The sequence below is a fragment of the Sycon ciliatum genome, chromosome 2, assembly GCF_964019385.1.
Source record: "Sycon ciliatum chromosome 2, ocSycCili1.1, whole genome shotgun sequence".
Taxonomy (NCBI): domain Eukaryota; kingdom Metazoa; phylum Porifera; class Calcarea; order Leucosolenida; family Sycettidae; genus Sycon; species Sycon ciliatum.
In genome coordinates, this window is record NC_088644.1 from 26026480 (window position 1) to 26040092 (window position 13613).

The following is a 13613-nucleotide window of genomic DNA, read 5'->3' on the forward strand; positions in this document are numbered from 1 at the left end:
TAATGTATATGCGCTGCAGCGCGCTGGTCGCATTGGATCAACATGTCCGTGCATTTGCATGCAACGCTCAATACACGCTGAGGGCGCCGGCCCCGGTCAATCGACTGGATTTCCATGTCCACAACAGTACTTGTTGTAGTACTACTTTGGCCCACAGAGAATATAGGGACATAGTCTTGCCCAGTTGAGTCGGCAGTGTTCAAATGGAAGACAGAGAAATTGAAAGCTTTGCTCCCCGGGACGTGTGCGGGTAGTGCCTGTGACAAATGCATTACAGTATGCTACTACGTTACGGATCTGCCAGCTTGAACACTCTGATCTGGCAAGGTATGCATGGACTTTGTTTAAAATTTGGGGTTGGGAAATTGTGTTTCTTATTGCTTTCGGGTTCGGACTCTTTCTCTGCTCTGCACTCATCAGTCCAAAAAGGATGAAAGAGTACAAGCCATGGATTGAAATTAGAAGTTCGGATAGTGTTCTGCTGTACATGTATTGTTAGTGTTGGCATTGGAGTCTGAGGCAACAACCAGATGCACGCACAAGCAGATAGTGCAACACAAGAAAGTTATTAAACAGTAAAAGTGATGCCAAGTGCAGCCGTTTATATAATAGGCTTCGGTCAATACAACGCTGCTTTCTTCATAGCCTGCTAGGTCAGACCATGGGTGTCAGGTCTTCGTCAATCCAGTGTTGTTGCCTATAGGCACACAATGTCTGTATTATCTTCTGTTTTTTTCTGGTCTGTTTTCCAGTTATAGTCTGATCAATTCTTGCATTACTTTTCTCAAGGTGAAGTTTGTATACATGTATGTAGTGTTACGTAGTCAAGTGGTGTGCTTCACTGTCCGAAGAGTGCTCAATGCCCATGTAGGGCAGAGCCTTGTACACAAGAGAGAGTTTGGAAGCTTTGTCACAACTCCGAGTTTCACGTATCTCTACGATCATCAGGCAACCTGATGATCGTAGAGATACGTGAAACTCGGAGTTGTGACAAAGCTTCCAAACTCTCTCTTGTGTATGTAGTGTTAGAAAGAGTGTCCAGCTTCAAGGGGCTATACCCTGTACCTGTAGTTTGATAGCCGCATCTGTCTTCACCACCTGCAGCCGTCTAGCTTCCCTGGCGGCATGGGCGTCCTGTAGCAAGTCATCCTTCTTACTGTGTGCGGAAGCAAACATGCTGCACTCCCTTATTGCCGGACGACGTCACTGATGTACGACTCCCTTATCATAATGAAATAGAGCACGACGGCTGAGTGCTCTGTCGAGTTAGCCGCCACAGTGCAGTGGGTTATCCGTACCAAAAGACCAGCACCACAATGTTATTCTGCCTTGTAGACGAAGTTTTGAAGAACGACACTCTGTCGAATTGATGAGATGAGCGTGAAGGCAGTACCGTGTCGTAAAGCTGTTGTGTGACAGCACTTCAAGTTCAACGTAGCTCTTCGTCTACTGTATTTACAGACTGATAGAGTGATAGAGTACAAAATGATCAAACACAACAGAATAATCAATGCGTTTTCATTGACAATATTCTGTAATATACTTTTTTGAATTGGCAGCTTATGTTTTGCTGGCTTATGACATCATTAAGAATCACATGCACCACACGAATGACGTAATTTGATACTTCAAACATTTCCCGTGCAAACCGGGCAGGTCCACTACAATATTTTTTGCGTCTGAGGCTAGATCCGCTCGGAAGTCGGCGCCGCCCGCGACCGGTCGACCCGATATCCTTTTTTCGACGCTGCGTGTGGCGTAAAACACCACTTCTTTTGTCGAATCAAAAGTGAAGACAACTCTGCTCTGACTCAACTCAGCAGTACAAGAAGGAGTCTTCTTTTACATTTCCAGATCGTAATCTGTTGTTATGTCTATGGTCGTTAGTGACAGAAATCGTTTAGGTTGCTTTGCTTCAGCTTCTCAGTTTATTTCATAACGTTTCTCACTAATAGTCTGAAAGATTTGATCAGTGGTTGAAGGAGTAGTATTTCATTTATTGGAGTCATGTCTGGAGAGGAAGAAATTGATAAGTTGGAGACGTCTGCTGCGGAAATTCTATGTCAGCTGCGAGACGGCCAAGAGAGTTCCTCAACATCTCCATCGCCAACAAGCGAGATTACGACTGCTTCATCATCAGGTGCGTGTAAAAACGATCAGCAGTGCTGTGATCAGTGGATGGAACTCAAAGCAGCACGATAATACATGCCTGTTTAGTACTAAGTACTGGACACAGTTGACTCCATACGTGCATACACGTGCCTGTACACCCAAAACATTGTCCCTCGCGTGTGTGCAGTATTCTATTGGTTTTTCCCCGAATGGCAAAAACAAGAAGAAAATATACAGTACTAGCAGCACCCCCGGCCAGCGTTGCCTGGCCGTATGTGGCATGCGGGTGAAGCAAGTACATGAACAGCACACGTGCTCAGCACGTGGTGGTGGCCAGACCGCTGAAGTCCTGGTGAGGGAGGTTCTTCATCGTTGGAAGGAGAAGGAGGGACGTCTGTTACGCCTTCGGGAGGCTGGTCAGGGTTGTCCATCACCTGGTGGCGGATGAAGCGGCTCAAAAAATTCATAAACTTACGAACAAAAGTGCGATGCGCTCTTCACTGCAGATCAGATGCAGAGTGCAGTCAGTGCAGATCTTTTGTATCCTTTTGTTGCAGATGTTTCTATTTGCAGAGAACGGTTCACGTGGTCCGCAGCGCTTGTGCGGCTGCTAGTGCTACCTATGGCCTAGGCTAGGTGGCTACATGATTCGCACGCTTCGCGTGCTCAGTGCTTCTGCGCGCGGCTGCTACTGCTACTCGTACTGATTGTGTCTGCTACCACCTACACTGTTCGCACGCTTCGCGTGCTCAGCACGTGGTGGTGGCTACACGATTCGCACGCTTCGCGTGCTCAGTGCTTCTGTGGCTGCTTCCGCTAGCTACACGCTTCGTTCGCACGCTTCGCGTGCTCAGTGCTTCTGCGGCCGCTAGCTACACTGTGCTACACTGTTCGCACGCTTCGCGTGCTCAGGGCAGCGCTGCTCCGCAGCGCTTCAGCGTGACACAAAAACACACGTCACAGGTGCCTCTTCTTTATAAGGAGCGTGACACACACAGACACACACACAGACACACACACAGACACACGTCACAGGTGCCTCTTCTTTATAAGTAAAGATACATGTATAGACTAGGCTGGCTGTTGCGTGCTGTCGAAATGTGTATTATGGCTCTGTGCCTCCAAAATCAATGTTGAAGAGCAAAGCCATGTCGCAGCTACTAACAAGAGTACGCATCGGTTATCTCGAACACGTTTGGTGCAATTGCTGGCTCATTCTTTATGCAGAGCTGCGATTTAAGAGTGTCACATGACATAAACCAAATGATCGCGGATTGCACCATCTGATAGCAAGGTACATGTATCGCGAAATCTTACATGATGTGAAATTCTGCCGTCGCAAACCTGTAGTCTACAATCAGTCAATCACTATTGCCGATTGTTGCTGTCGCCAAGAGATGGCAAGAGTACGCAACACCCAATAGTGTACACCTCGGCTCTATGGGGTTTGCAACGGCAGAACTTCACACCATGTGATAACACACCATCTGCACCCTGTGCACGGTAGCCACAGGGCTGTACGCAACCCTGTTTTGGGTACAACTCTGTGGTGGTCACTTGGGTTTGCCAGCGCAACCTCTTGAATCATGTTGTGTGATGTGAAACTGTGTCGTCACAGCACTGGATAGAGATAGTACAGGCAGCTGGACACTTTTGGGGCTATGTATTCTTGCTATCGCCAAGAGTACATAATTATACCCTGCTCTCCCACAGTAATGTCAAGTTGACGTCGTTTTTATGATGCAATGCTCCTTCACCAGTAAATCACGACATTTGTACGGGGTGTCAAAGCATCACACGTTTTTTCTTCGCACAAGCTTGTACAGGATCAAATGGGGCTTTGTCCACCACAGGTTCAGGACATGTCTGATAATAAGTGTACAGCGCGCGCATTGCATCATAAAAATGACGTCAATTTGAAAATCTGTCGGGACAGCACCCATAGTCGAGTTGCATACTCTTGGGGGTTATGTGCTCTTGCACGTAGGTACCCACGGGTGAAGTGAGCAGCTTGCTTAATGCCTTCACCTGACACCCAAATCTAAGTGCCTGTCCATGCCACGACCATAATGGAATTTCTTGAACGTCTTTATTGCTCGCGTGATCAGTGACGTGACATGCGAACATAGCCGGCACACGAACCACAAAATATAGCCCTGTGGACCCTGGTAATGTCAGATGCCGCTACGTACTGTCTTTTACATAGCTTCGGGAATAAAGTATGGATGTCCACATGTATGTCCTGTTATGGGTATGGCATACTGAAGTTTCACTGTACTTTGATCGGTATGTGGCAGATTGTCGGGCTAAGAAGTCAAATAATTATATTTCTGTGTCTTGGTTTGTGGGTTCTTCAGGAAAACGTGACCTGCAGTGCACTGAATGTTCAAAACCGTTCCCGACACCATCCAAGTTGAATACCCATCTTCGTACACATTCAGGTGAACGTCCATTCTCATGTGAGATTTGCAACAAGGCATTTCGACAGTCATCGCATCTAAGAGTTCATGAGCGGACGGTTCATGTCCAGGAGAAGCGGCACAAATGTGAAGACTGTGGCAAGACGTTTGGTCAGGCGCCCCACCTTGCGTCTCATCAACGGGCTCGCCATCAACAGCAACGGCCGTTTGTTTGTACAGTGTGCTCTCGTAAGTTTGTGCAGTCCAACCATTTGACGGCACATGGGCGGCTACACTCGGGCGAACGGCCATACGCCTGTCTGGACTGTGGCAAAACCTTTCGGCAGTCGGGTCACTTGCGGATACATGCTCTGACACACTCGGGAGAGCGGCCGCATGCGTGCGACGACTGTGGTGCTCGCTTTAAGCAGAAGCAGCACCGCACAAAGCATGTCTGTAGACCTGAAGATCAAGCACCAGCAACTAACGGCGATAGCCCCAAGAGTGGTGTTTCTGAGGAGGCAATCCCGAAAGTAGTTACTGTTGAGGTTACATAACCTCTGTGGACTCCCACTGTTTCCTTCCCTTTCTACGTCGTAGTAGATTTCAGGACTTCTTTTCGTATTCTTTTATGATTTTTGCGTAGGACAGTCTTTTATCACAACAATCAAACTTCATCATTGACCTGAGTGTCTTTACACAATGCACCATGCTTCATTGCCTGCTTAGCCTGCCCTTGGCGTATCATCCGACCTCACATATACATTCTACTATTGTAGGTATGCTTCACTCACGGCTTTTACAGCAGTTGAAATAGTGTTTTATGCGTACACTGTAATGTCGTGTTTTATATATTGATGTGTAATAATCGCACTGCACTGTTTTGCTTGTCTTCTGGCTTCTTGTTCAGTCACTGGTATCGGCTGGATCATTCCCCTGTCAGCTGGTTGGAAACCTGTCACTTGCTTGTACCTGCTAATAACCATGTGTCTCTCTTATCGTTAATTTGCCCCTTCATTATGTACATGTACGGTATGCCTCGAGTTTTTTTGATTTTATGATGATTTTCGGATTACCGGTATGTGGCCTTGCAATGATGACTGATCAAACATCTGTAGCCTTTCACAGTGTGACCCTTAGCTAGGCTAAGCCTGAGGGTGCAATGCTGCTATTTGCACCTTACACGTAGCAGCCAGTTAATCCGACTCCCTGGTCTTCGTGCATTGACTTTGTTCTGTTTTCTACCCCATGCCTTACTCGCACTGGTACATGTGCACGTATTTTCTGTACCTTGATTTGTAATGGTGAAAAGAAGAAGAAGAAGTCTATGGCGGGAAGGAGCTTTCTTAGCTTTGTATATCTATGTCATTGTTCATTGTTTTCACCCTGAGGATGGGCTGTGCCCGAAAATTTGGTGAATTCATTATTTATTTTGAATTGACGTTGCAGCGAAGAGACCGTACTTGGAAAGTTCGAGTTGAGGTTCCCTGTTGTGTAATTATTTGTGATACCGGTACACTGTATTAAACTACAAAATTTTAAAATTATGAGTCCTCTCAAGAAGAGTCCATAAACTGTTTATATTATGCACTCTCGATCCTATCGATATATCCGGAACCGGTGAGTCGTCAAAATGACGACTCCCTAGGTTGTAGCTGTCCGGAACGTTCGAATGTGCAGGACCGGACCATGTACCAGGCAGGGACGGGAGCATTATGCATAGCGAGCACCACATGGCTCCCTGGCATGACTGTTTTGTTTGTAAAATTGTAGCGTGTGTGTACTCTAGTACGTGGTCATGTACTGATCTACTCAGGAGTAGACAGTCTACAATCATTGTCGTTTGTAGAATCTACACTCGTACTACAGTACTACCAAGAGTAGATATCTACTCTTGGTACTGTACTACTAGTACTACTAATCTACACTGTACTGTAACTTTGCTCTACTCACGGTAGAGCCAGTGCGACCTTTCCGGCTTTCGTGAAGATCTACGACACTGACTTTGTACCAGGGAGTAGGTATTGTACTACTCCCTGCTTTGTACTGTCTGTCTGTACGCTATCAATAAGTATCAATATCACTGTGCATCGAAGATTCAAGAAGGGAACTTTCTATTTCTCCCTCACTGAGGAAGGCGAATTTGTATGAAGGATATGCTTGTTTTCATTGTGTCCCAGACCTCTGCGTTCTGTGACAGTCACTATGACTTCTTACGACGAGGATATTCTCGACAATCCGTTTTATCAAGCTCTGTCTGGAAAGTTTTCTGAGCTGTATGACGTTGCTACTAATAATGGCTGGATGGTGAGTGAGAAAACAATAGTAATATTTTCAAGTTTAGCACATGCGGCTTCATCCTAATCCTGTGGATTTTCTGCTTCAAATTTAGGTGTGTATCCCACGCCTAGGTTCGGCGGCACGTCTGTCCTATTCGCGAAAGGACTTTGAGAATCATTTGCTAGTGCCTGCAACAGAATGTGATGATGATGGAAAGCGACATTTTGTAACACCCAATGCAAAGGTGAATTTCAATTATTTCAATTTAAAAATATAACGCCTCTACAACTAAGTACACTGTACAAGGTCTTCGCAAATTGCACCAGTTGAATTATATCCAGCAGCTAACTTCCTGTAGCCCTTCAGCACTTACGTTCAAACTACAACGGTTATTGTTTTTATGTGCCCTATTGACCAATTGCTTGAACCAGGATTTTTTGTTTTGAACCAGGATCATCACATGAGCACAATGGTGTTATTGGTTCAGCAGAGCCGTAGCACTGCGATTTCAGGTGGTCCGGCCAAATAGTAGCGACTTCAGTCCAAAATTCTAAAATCGCAATTAGGGCCAACAAATTACAGGACTGGAAAGAGAAACCTCTGCAGAACACATACAGAAAATTTCATGGGTATATCTTGTCCCAAACCGGAGATATCAGGCTTCAAAGTTGGTATGCAATCGTCGGAGGCCATGTATGCAATTGAATGCAGAGCAATGGCACAAAAGTGGGTTTCCCGGACCTCATGAATTTCATGCATACACAGTGAATGTATGCGCGATATGCGGGTTTTTGGTGTTCTTGGAGGGTGACGGAGAAACCGCCGTACATGTAGATGTTGGACGGGACGTGCTCTGCTTCGATGGATTGAAATAATCACCTCCTCACTGCTCAAGCACCTCCAGAATCTTGACGTGAAGAACATAATCATAACTAGTGGATTTACAAGCCAAAGGTCTGCTTGCTCCGTCACGCAGAGCCCGTCAAATAGTGCACTCCATAGCCGACTTCAGCCGCTGCGCACAAATTCTTCAAACTGCAAAAAACGGCTACGGAAGAGAACCTTACCATGAACCCATCTAAACTAATTCGAGGGCTCTGAACACGATGGTGACTCGGTCATTGACGGGCAAGGTACCTGAGATGCCGAAAGTGCTTTGAAAACTAAAAATACGGAGCGATATATCCAAAAATCGATGACTTATGACATGCGACACACCGTTGGAAAGCTATTCATGTGTGCTTGCCCATCTTGTAAAAATCGAAGGCGCTAGGTTCATGAATAACGCGTAGGCAGGCATAGAACGTCGAGAGAAAAATTGTTTCGTGCACGCCATGCTTACACCATACATTCGTGCGACGAAGGATTTCTGCCTTTCGGTCACGTGATTGAAGTCGCTACAAATAGGATTCTTGACCGGAAATGAACTTTTATTGACAAAAATCCCATTTTGTACGAATTATGGGGTGGGTCAACATTTTTGGTTGGTTTATGGCCGGACCAACTGGACCATGTACTGCGACCCTGTTCAGAGAGCTAGATCAACGCAGTGTACATTATTTTATGCATCATTCTTTTCAGCCATAGTGACAGGTTAATTGTGGATATCTGTTGTGCAACAAATGCCAACAATCTCAGCTTTTGATACATTACTGCACGAGTCGAGAGGAAATATCCCCTTTTGGACTGGGGTGAGACTGACCCCTGTATTGCACCCGTATTCATGATAGGACATTTTCATCTCAACTCCTGCACACCATACACGCTCCATTTGCACATTACAGCCACTAGCGGTGTGTTGCTGTTTTTTTTTGGGGGGGGGGGGGGGGGGGGACATCGCATTCGAGAGCAAATGCCTTTCCAAACTTCCTATTTGGATATTGTTCTTGAACTTCAGGCAATTATTGTTCTTGTAGCTCTTCTCATTTTATGTCCTTGACTTCACTGGTGTGCTGTGTGCAGAAAGTTACAATTGAAGGCGACATTATCACTACTGACGAGGGGTATGAAGCAAACCGATCAGTAAGACATACCTACAGTGCATTTCAAACCTATAGACGCGTAGGGTTTTTGAAATATTTCAAATTTGGCTGGAACTTTTTGAGAATAGTTTTCGGAATATTTGCTCAGGATCGCTCCACAATTACTCTCATATAGTTTCTAAAGGATTGGATAACAGACGCCCAATTTGGAAAAATTTATGCACAAAGTGATCACATATTTTATGTGGTATAGATGCTGGCATAACGGTTTTTGCCTAGGTACGCGTCTATAGTTTTGAAATGGACTGTACATCCTGGCTAGGGTTCATTTGGAAGTAGCCAGTTTCGTTTGCTGTTGTTGCGCATAACTAACGAACCAATTTTGAAGAGTAATGGTGGGAAAGGCCTCATCAGAATTTCCAGTGGCTTCTGTGCTTCGTGTGCATAGCATACACATCTATATATGTCAGGCTGAACTGTACAAATGATATTCCATCTTTCTTTCCATTGTACATTTGGTGTGTTCTCCTAACTGCGGTCCTTGGTGGAAAGCTTATACACTGCCCACAGTTGTATTGGGTTAAACACTTGTCAGTAGTTACTAGCATCTCCGTTTTCATCTGCCGTTCGTCTGCTCTAGGTGCGTATTCTCTTTCAGGAAACAAACTATAGCAGTCGTGATGCCAAGTACATAGTGCTGTGTGTTGACCAGCCTCTGGAGGGAGGTGAGTCACTGTAGTATACACTGTTTGTACAGCCTATTCTTAGTACACATTTCTCAAAATGCGAAGACTCCACTGTAGCCATCCACTATATCCATACATCTTCAAAACACTCTCCAAACGGTCTCTGGGCTACACCAATCACTAAAAGAAAAAGAGATATTAAAATTATTCGAATTTTCGGGTCATTCCTGAAGATGGGCCTTGTCCGAAATTCGAATAATTTTGATATCTCTTTTTCTTTTAGTGATTGGTGTAGCCCAGAGACCGTTTGGAGAGTGTTGTGAAGATGTATGGATATTCTTAGTACAAGTGCATGTATTCTTAGTACTATTTTTTACAAGTATAGGCAAGCTGTTTCGGTGTCATATGTCACATTCCAAGTTGTTGTTGGTAGTGTTGTTTCGCTATTGCTGCTGCTGCTGCTGCTGCTCGGGCGGCTGCTTGTGCCATAACAGCTGCTGTTGTTTGCAGTCTTGCTGTTGCTATTGCCGTTGCTGCCTGTTAGTCATAGTCATAGATCTTGCTTGGAGGTGGACATGTCTTCAATGTACCAGTATGTACTTCGAAGTACAATTTGCCAAATTGCACGTTTGTTTCTTCTGCTTTTTTGTTGTTTTGTTTTTTGCTGCTGCTGCTGCTGCTGCTGGTGTTGTTGTTGTAGAGTTATGTGAGGAAATGAAAGTTGCCACCTTGCTGTCTTCTGAAGATTGTAGCAAGTTTTTGTTTGCAGATTCGGGTAAGTTTTGTCTCTGTTGTTGTGTGCGTGTTGCGAAAACCGCCCCGATATTCTAGTGAATTGTTTGAACAGTTGTGCTTCATGTTGCGCACATACTACATAGCACTGGAGTGGTCCTTTAGTAGGGTGTCCTAACAATACTCTTTACATATACGCAGTAAGGGCCTTTCCTTCAAGGAGACCACTCTGGTAAATCGACCAACTTGTCTCATAATACCACTTCCTCCAAGTCCAAAGCCAAAACATGTTGTTTTCAGTCAAATAACCCTAGATAAGGGGTACGGGTGTGGTGTGGTGTGGTGTGTGTGTGTGTGTGTGTGTGTGTGTGTGTGTGTGTGTGTGTGTGTGTGTGTGTGTGTGTGTGTGTGTGTGTGTGTGGTGGGGGTGTGTGTTGGGGGGGGCTCTGAGCGGTAGCATTATACAGGTTCATGTATCACTGTACTGGTGGTGAGGCCCCATGCAGCGGTGTACATTGCCGAGGTGACCCTAAAACCCCAGCGATCATTGCAATGGTGTTCATGTTCATTGTGCACCGGTGCCTGAAGCCGCTGCATTGGCGTGAAAGTGTTTACTTGAATTTTGACTTTCCACTGTTTCTGTCAGCTTTACTGTACTACAGCATGCATTGCTGCTTTGTCGTCTGATTTATCAGACATTGTCCGAAAATCCACCTGCTGTCCTAAAACCGATCAAAAAAAAGGGGGTCTGCGTGTGTGGATATGACAGCATAGTCAATTCTTTCCATAGGCTTACGAAACAGGAACCTTCCTGATTTCTACAGAGTACATACTGTACAAATCCGTTGATCCCCGAGCACACAAATATATACTCACCACTGGGTGTCTGGTAAAAGTATCTGGTTTCAGGTGAAAGTATGTAGGGGCACTGCTTGTGTGCATTATATTCTGGTTACATTGAACTGATGTGTTGGCGTGTGTTGGTGTGAAGACCGATGCCATCTTTTATTGAGTGCTGTGTGTATGCGTTGGCTTCTTGTGGAATAGTTCGCACGCAGAAGCAGGTGGATAAGCTACTGAAGCTGGTTTCGACATCACTGAACATCCTCGATGGCGATGCACTGCGAAATACTGTGGTGAGTTGAGTCATGTGCCTGCAATCTACATCTGTATGTCTGTACGCACATGGGTGGGTGTACATGTGCACTGGGTAGTCATAACATCTAGGGAGACAGCATGAGACTATAGCAGGATGAGCGGAAGTAGTTTTCGTTTTGTCCGATCCAGCCATGGCCTGCTGTACTTTGTGCTTAGTATGACGGGTAAGCATGATCTTTCTCATCAGCAAGCACGTGTCGGTGGTCAAGTTGTTGGTCCGGCTATAGCATGACCAACAGGACCGGTTCTGCTGGGCCTGCGTAAAAGTTTGATAAAACGATGTTTGTTTCCAACTTTCCACCTCTGACTTTGAAGTTGTATGTGATCTGTGGTCAATGCAACACAAGACCGTGATTGCGAGCATGGCCTATGGCCTGTCATGTTCCTATCTCACGCAAACCATGAACTTGTTTGTGGAACACATTTCAAAGCTGGAACTACTGTTATCCTCCTTTGTGTTTAGGATGCCGTTCGAGCCACAATTACAAGGACAATGCAGACTGTGCTGAAGGACGGCAGTGTGGTGAGTATGGTATTATATTATTACATGCAGCACATTGTTGTAGGACCCGGTTCTCCTGACAGCTACATACTGCCGTGTAGTGGTATTAGGGAGGTTCAGTCCCACGTAATCCGTGTGTACTTTACGTGTGTGTACCACGTGATACTCAGTGACCCATGTACAGACGTTTCTGATTCACGACATACCGTGTATGGAGGCTCACCCACGTTCCGCCAAAACGTGGGTGAAAATCAGAATGGAGCGCATTGTGCAAGCTGTGAGGGTGCCCAGCTGAAGAAGTTTCCGAAGCACGAAATCAAAATATTCGATGAGCTTCGAAGCTTCGTCTTTGACCAAGTTTGGGCCTTTCGCTTCATGCTTTTGTTTGTTCCGTGCGACTAAAGACAACATTGCGAACGTGGGTCCATTCCATGAACTTTACGTGTATCACCCACGTTCCCATATCCGTTACGTGGGACTAAACCTCCCTACTGTTTGCTTACGTGATACTGGTAGACTTGTGCTTTGTGGAAAGATTATTAATGACCCTTCGAGCACTGACTGCAGGCCATACTAGCACTGATTACTATGACAATTGTTGCCGTGTCCTATTATATGACCGCCCTCGTTGTGTATCCCATTGTTTTGAGAAAACCGTTGATGTTTGCAAAGGAGGATATAAGCAGCGACGGGCAATGCCAAGGCTCATGATCTACAGACTGTATGCGCACATGCCTTCCTTACTCTGTGCTTGTGTGCATGTGTGTGTACATGTGTGCGTGCGTGTGTGCGTGTGTACGTGCGTATGTGTGTGTGTGTGTGTGTGTGTGTGTGTCCGTGGCGGGCCACTTCAACCAGGCGTGTGGTATAGACCAGGCTAAAATTATTGGCGGTCAATTCATCAGCCATGCAAGCTGTTGAATGGTGTAATCCCAGCACAAGTTGCTCTGTCTAACATAGCTTGTTCGCTAGCATCGCTTCAGGGATGGGCAGGATTGTGAGTGAGTGTATGCGTGGGTGTGTATGTGTCTGTCTGCATGTCTGTCTGTCTGTTTGTCTGTCTGTCTGCCTGCCTGCCTGTAGGTGAGTGCTGTTAATACTCATTTATTTCATGTTCTTGTCTATTTTTGTTAGCGCAAGCTGTCTCGCCAGAATCAAGCATACATGGCCAATATCAAATTGGCAGTAGAGGTAAATTTTGACTTACACCCACACACATGTACCTGGCAGGGTTTGGTTGAACTGTTGCTAGTAGGGGCAGTGGCCCTCAAACCCTAGAACCCTAATGATGGGGCATGCCCGAAATTTGGTGTAATAAGAAGAGGAGTTTATTCACAGCCAAGAAACCATTGAGTGTGTGTTAGGAATGAGTGATCAGTTTATGGCTTTTGTTGTGTTGTAACTTGTATGTCATATTCTGCCCCGCACTAGTACCTGCATCATCTTTCAGGTCACGTTGCAATACATTTGAGTGCTTGTTTTTACTGTGTCTGGCATGCTCGTGGTCTGAACATCTTTCTTTAGACTTATGTCATGGAGACTCTCCACAACAAAATCTTCCCTGCTAGCTGTGCTCTCGCTGCCAAGGACGTAAGTGACTGACCTTATCAAGGTGTTGTCCTGTTGTTGCATGCACTGCACATACTGCTCACAATCAGATGGGATCATTCTGGTTATACTTTGCGAACACGTGTTCCTTCAGTGCTGTCTGACCTGGATCTCTGTGAAATGGAAGTACATGTAATGGCAAACGCAAGGACCA

General features: G+C 45.6%; 2 protein-coding genes and 1 long non-coding RNA gene across 3 annotated transcripts in view; 2 read left to right on the forward strand and 1 right to left on the reverse strand.

The window, feature by feature from the left end:
• LOC135809388 (ubiquitin-protein ligase E3B-like) overlaps positions 1-1519 on the reverse strand; it is a 25971-nt gene extending 24452 nt beyond the window's left edge. The window contains exon 1 of the mRNA XM_065322728.1: positions 1066-1519. Coding sequence (XP_065178800.1) covers positions 1066-1176 — 111 coding nt within the window. The 5' untranslated portion in view covers positions 1177-1519. The remainder of the gene's footprint in view (positions 1-1065) is intronic.
• Positions 1520-1775: 256 nt separating this feature from the next.
• Positions 1776-5987, forward strand: LOC135809390 (uncharacterized). Its single transcript, XR_010552188.1, has 2 exons — positions 1776-2140; positions 4470-5987. It is a non-coding gene; the product is annotated as an uncharacterized LOC135809390 (long non-coding RNA).
• A 599-nt stretch (positions 5988-6586) lies between these two features.
• The window catches only part of LOC135809391 (ankyrin repeat domain-containing protein 27-like), a 39124-nt gene continuing 32097 nt past the window's right edge, over positions 6587-13613 (forward strand). Inside the window, exons 1-9 of the mRNA XM_065322731.1 lie at positions 6587-6818; positions 6904-7035; positions 8754-8813; positions 9414-9498; positions 10160-10234; positions 11239-11327; positions 11813-11872; positions 12986-13042; positions 13376-13441. Of these exons, the coding sequence (XP_065178803.1) occupies positions 6717-6818; positions 6904-7035; positions 8754-8813; positions 9414-9498; positions 10160-10234; positions 11239-11327; positions 11813-11872; positions 12986-13042; positions 13376-13441 (726 nt within the window). The 5' untranslated portion in view covers positions 6587-6716. The remainder of the gene's footprint in view (positions 6819-6903; positions 7036-8753; positions 8814-9413; positions 9499-10159; positions 10235-11238; positions 11328-11812; positions 11873-12985; positions 13043-13375; positions 13442-13613) is intronic.